Genomic DNA, 6,000 nt, shown 5'->3' with positions numbered 1-6,000 from the left:
TTTGGTTGAATAGACTTTAATGCAGAAGCTGCATGTAGTGCGTTTTTACCACAATTTGCATTTTAAAATCTGCCCAACAAATTTTCCCAAAAAAAAAAAAAAAAAAGTGGAAAGCACTATAGAACCGCTCAAAAGCAACATGCATAGGTGTGAATCAAGCCTTACTAAAAATTGAGGAGTGCAAAATCCGGTGCAGCTCTGCATAGAAACAAATCAGCTTCCAGGTTTTTTTGGCAGTTTAGTTGAATAAGCTAAAGTTAGATGCGGACTGGCTATCATGGACAGCTCCACCAGTTTTAGCATATCAACCACAATAGGTCAGCTCTCTGCACTGGGGAAAACGAGCCGCCCCCCCCCCCCACACACACTTAAGCAGGAAAGGGGGCATATAGGAATAAGATGGTTGAATGAGGGGTTTATACAGTTGTGCTCATAAGTTTACATTTACCCTGGCAGAATTTATGATTTCTTGGCCATTTTTCTGAGACTATGAATGATGACACAAAAACTTTTCTTTCACTCATGGTTAGTGTTTGGCTGAAGCCATTTATTATCAATCAACTGGGTTTACTCTTTTTAAATAATAACACCAGAAACTACCCAAATAACTCTGATCAAAAGTTTACATACCCTGGTGATTTTTGCCTGATAACATGCGCACAAGTTGACACAAAGGGGTTTGAATGGCTATTAAAAGGTAACCATCAGCACCTGTGATCTGTTTGCTTGTATTTAGTGTGTGTGCATAAAAGGTCAATGAGTTTCTGGACTCCTGACAGACCCTTGCATCTTTCATCCAGTGCTGCACTGACGTTTCTGGATTCTGAGTCAGGGAAAGCAAAAGAATTGTCAAAACCTAGTTGATTGAAAATAAATGGCTTCAGCCAAAAACTAACCATGAGTGAAAGAAAAGTTTTTGTGTTATTCATATTCTCTGAAAAAATGGCCAAGAAATCATAAATTCTGCCAGGGTATGTAAACTTATGAGCACAACTGTAAGCTCCCAAAACTGCATTCAAATGGTGTTACTGCTGAGATGATATTCCTCGCTTTGGCAGAGAGGAAAAAAAAAAAAAAAAAAAGTTGATTTCCAGCGATGTAGATCATTTTATTTTCCAAGTACTTGGAGGGCTCATAACACAGAAGTTGTTCTTGAAGAAGTTCAGCCAAAATCTAACAACAATCTCCTCGCAGCCACATTCTAAAACGAATCTATCTAGCCCTGTAAAGCAAAAATCACTATACATACTTTTTGATGTTGATGGCGGTCTCCAGCAGTGGATGCTGTGTGCAGGAGACAGCCATCAACAGCTGTAAAATGGCGTCACCTATAGACTTAATATGGGGCTTCCCTCATCAGCTGCCTCTTCTGCACACACCTACACACAGAAGCCGCCACTGACAGCTCAGCATAGGACTGGAGCAGCTGCAGTAAGGTTATGTATAGTGATTTTTGCTTTACAGGGTTAGATAGATTTGTTTTAGAATGTGTCTGCCAATAGATTTAAGAGTTTGTTTTTGGCTGAAATTCGATTTTTAAGTATGAGGCCCCATTCACACTTGTGCAATGCTACTGCATTGCATTTTTTGGTTAATTTTAGGAGGGGCACTATATTTAAAAAGGGCCTTCCTAAGCTCCAAAATGCACTAAAAGAAGCTCATATACATTTGCTCATTGCATGTTTTGTTGTAGATCAAAAACAACTGCAATCTGTGTTTGGGGTGCCATTTGGAAAAAAAAAATGACATTGCAAACACGTCACACATTTTAGCAAGTTTGCAGAAACACTTTTTTCAGCTACGACCATATATGAAAAGGGTCTGCAGATGTTGACCCTAAGGAGTCAGCAAAACTCTATAGATTACCACAACGGTTTATGGAGGTGGCCTTTTGATTGGTGGCTGAATTCTAGGTTCCCAATGTCAAGACGATAAAGGGTAGATTCACACCAGGTGTGGTGGGACTGCATTGGGCAGCTTATTCCAGCGTACTCCCACTGCAAGAGAAGGCAAAATGCCTAGTCTACTGTGCACACCATTGCATTGTGGTGGTGTGCGCTGGAGAAAAAAAAAAAAATCTAAAAACTTTTACCCACTCTCTAAGTTCCAGTGATTGCCCTGACTTCCTCCTTGGTCCTATGATGGCTGTCCTCTTCAGGGCAGAACATCACCATGTCATTCTGCCCATTTCCTGTGAGCCCAGACTGAGCAACAGTAAACTCATACAATTATGTGCAGTCTTGGAAGAATGCAATCCCCACTGCCGTTAAGACAGAGCAGCTAGGGATGATGGCATAGACAGGCAAGACAACTACTAGCAAAAAGGCAAGTTGAAAGGGGGGGGGGGAGGGGGGGGAAGAAACACAAACCACACCAGATTTAGAGTTCAGCTTTAATTGAATTCATCGTGGCTGGATACGTCACCTCATAAGTTTTAATTTGCCGACAGAGAGGATAATATTTACAATACTATAGTACACTGTTACAAAACTATACAATTCCCTGTTGAAAAAAGCATCCAAAATGGAGTTTTTTTTTTTTACTTTTAAAGATGTTTATTTCTATAAAATTACATTCCTATAAAACCTCAATGACATTTACAGAAGTGCACCCAATCCTGATTTTGGGTGATCTTGAGGAACCTAAACTAAGAGATTTAACCCATTTCATGTCTTTATATGGTTTACTGATCCAGGTATGACAGATTCCTACAAATACTGCAAGAGGTAACCAATAACAGCCCTGCTGAGCCATAACTTTATAGGCTGTGTCAGGAGTAGTGAGACTCTTTACCAGTAAGGTTTCATATATACCTCAATTAAATCCTGCTTTCACCCACAACTGTTATTCCATTTTCTTCCACTTTAAACAACATACTGTGCTTGGTCCCTCCAGTAGAGAATGTTTTGTTGTATTTTTGGAAGTGTCAGAATTACAGTCTACTACAATCCTTGGGAGAAATCGGCAATAATACCAATTCTAGCTAGGTGGAGTGCAAGAAGCCTCATGTGTTCAACCACCATTCAGTTTTTCAGCATACTGTGTAAATCAATAAAAAGAAAAACGTTCTACAACACAACCTCCCATCTTAACGACAAGTTCTAGCATGTGTACACACATATATATATTTTTTTTTAAAAAAAACTATATAAATATTCTGAACTACCTATCCTATAGTGCCTCCACATTATGACAATATCCCATATTGATGTAGGGGTCAGCATGAGAACCAGGCAGTGTGCTTCAGGGTACCCAGGAAATTGCCACTAGTATGTAAAAGGGTCCCAACTACCAACCTATATGTATCTCTCTTCTAGTAGAATTACAGGTTCTAGAAGTATAAAAGCAATCGCCTCTGTGAGAGAACATGGGTATTTATATATTTTGTCTTAACATTAAAAGAGAACCTAATATGTGGAAGCTACACCCAAACAAGACAGGCAAAGGACTAGGCACCAGTGTCCTCTTAGGTTTCCCCATTACAGACATATAATGACTTGTTCTGCACTGTATCTGTGTGGCAACAGCCATCTTGGCAGATGCAGGGATTTGCTTCCTCACATCAGAGCTCCCAGCAAGGAGAACCGTGAGCAGCACAATAGTGGCATCACCGAGAATAGCAGTCAAAGGCAGGAGCCTCTTAGATCTCACACTGCAGATATAGTGTTATGAGGTTGCAGGTACAGTTACCAGAACATGCACCTTTCCAGGAGGAATGCCGAACATGAAAGTTAAACCTTTCGGCGTATTACTTATTTACAATAAACATTTCTAGATGTCCCGCAAAACATGGCTCTTCACTTCTTCACTTTACAAAGTCAGGTCAATGAAAAAAAAAAAAAAAAATTACCAGTACTACATCCCAAGAAGTTCTATTTTTAGGAACTAGGTAAAAACCAAGCACAGCGCCTGCCTTCCTCAACACACCTCCAATTGCAAAGTGACTGGTGCACTTTAAATAAAAAAAAAAGTCTAGTAGTAAACTGTCCTGAGCTTATGTCACCAAGACATGTAATTGTTCCTTTACACATGTCACATACAGTCCTATGAAAGGGAGACCACCTTCAGAAGTATTCAGTATATACACACACACTTCAAGTTTGTGCACAGCCTTTGCCGTGGACAGTTTCAGGATATTTGATGTCTGCAGAACACAGTTCTCACTTGAAAAATCAGAGTGCTGCACTGGGGCTGGGGGGTTCACAATTCGATGTTTGTTCAATTTATTCGTCTCTTCTGCTCCGGCAGCACAAACTCCATCATGTCTACTTTCATGTTCAGTTCTGCTTCTGTTGCTTTCTACAGGAAGAAAAAAGTGAACAGTAATATAGATAGCCACTCCCACCTGCATAATTAATAGGGTGCCTCAACAGCCAATGAGAAGTGCTTAATTGGATAGAGCAGCAGCAATTAACCTCTTCACGATCGTGCTATAGCAGCTCTTTACCACGTGATCAGCTGTGCCCAATCACAGCTGATCAAAGTGTAAACGGGATTTGCCGGCTATTGGCATTCCTCTCCTCCTGTGAAGAGGAGAGCCGATAACCAGCAAATCTAACAGGGGACATCTACACTGATAATCCGGGGACTGATTATCAGCGCAGCCTATCAGTGAAGGAGTAAAATTACCTCTTTACAACGTTTTTAAAAACAGAAACTAAGAAAATTTCGTTTTTTTTTTTTCCCCATCAAATCTTATTCAACCACTTGCTGACAAGCTGACGTACATATACTGGGGCAGGTCGGCTCTGTCCCGCAAAACGAAGCAACCTGTACGTCGCTTCACGGGACCGCTAGCGCGCTGGGGGTTTATTTGCCACAGAGGAAGCCAATTCGCGGGCCTGGCGGCTGCAATTGCCGCCGGGCACCCGTGTACACTCCCCATGGAGACAGAACTGCAGTTTGTCATTGTAAACACGGCAGACTGCTGTTCTGTCAGTTATGAAAACAGGGATCCTGTGTACCTCATATTTAGGAACACGGGTCTCTGTGTCCACACACCCCCCCCCCCAGTTAGAAAGCACGCCCTAGGCACACATTTAACCCTTTGATCATATCTGGTGTTAACCCCTTCCCTGCCAGTGTCATTAGTACAGTAACAGTGCATATTTTTTGCACTGATTACTGTAGTAATGTCACTGGTCATTTCAAAAGTGTCAAAAAAATGTCAGGTGTCAGATCTGTCTGCCGGAATGTCGCAGTCCCGTTAAAAATAGCTGATTGCTGCCATTACTAGTAAAAAATAAATAAAAATGACAAATCTTTCCCCTAGTTTGTAGGCACGATAACTTTTGCGCAAACCAATATTTTGGGTATTTTTCTGACCAAAAATATATAGCAGACTACAAAATTGGCCTAAAATTATGAAAAAAATTTGATTTTTATATTTTGTTTTTTGGGAATGTTATATAGGAGAAAGTAAAAAAAATAGATTTTTGTAAGAACCTACCATAAAATCCTTTTCTCTGAAGTTCATCAACAGATGCAGCTCCTTATCTTCATGACTCTTCTAGGGTTATGCTCCACCTAGGAATAGTCACTGGGCAGGAAAAAAAAAAATTAACCACGTGTATGGTGGCTGTCCCTGCAGTGCCTAACCCCTCAGAGTCTGCTATCAAACAGTTTAGTTGCAAGCAGTGTTTAGAAGACAAAAAACCCCATACCTTAGAAGTAGAGGGGTGGGTGCTGCATCTGTCAGACTTCAGAGAAAAGGATTTTATGGTAAAGTCTTACAAAAATCCAGTTTTCTCTATAGTTCGACAGAAGCAGCTCCTGATCTTCATGACTCATAGGGATGTCCCAAAGCAGTATAATCATGAGGGGTGGGAAACGCAGAAACAAAAACGTAAGTTCCCCAATGGCTAAACAAAGCCAACCAGGAACAACTGGAGCTCACCCTGAAAAATGTGGACCCTCAAAAGAGAAACTAAACAGAGTTCTTTTAAACTGAAGCCTGCAAAACCTTGTGGCCAAAAGAAGCATCCTACCTTGTAGAATTTT

The 6,000-nt window shown here is 40.8% G+C and overlaps 1 protein-coding gene across 1 annotated transcript in view; it reads right to left on the bottom strand.

Moving 5' to 3' along the window:
• Positions 1-4,101: 4,101 nt before the first annotated feature.
• HAUS1 (HAUS augmin like complex subunit 1) overlaps positions 4,102-6,000 on the bottom strand; it is a 53,617-nt gene continuing 51,718 nt past the window's right edge. Inside the window, exon 9 of the mRNA XM_082254880.1 lies at positions 4,102-4,299. Coding sequence (XP_082111006.1) covers positions 4,219-4,299 — 81 coding nt within the window. The 3' untranslated portion in view covers positions 4,102-4,218. The remainder of the gene's footprint in view (positions 4,300-6,000) is intronic.

The sequence above is a fragment of the Pelophylax lessonae genome, assembly GCF_965119305.1.
Source record: "Pelophylax lessonae genome assembly, chromosome: 4".
Classification (NCBI taxonomy): domain Eukaryota; kingdom Metazoa; phylum Chordata; class Amphibia; order Anura; family Ranidae; genus Pelophylax; species Pelophylax lessonae.
This window is presented reverse-complemented; position numbering and strand designations above follow the sequence as displayed.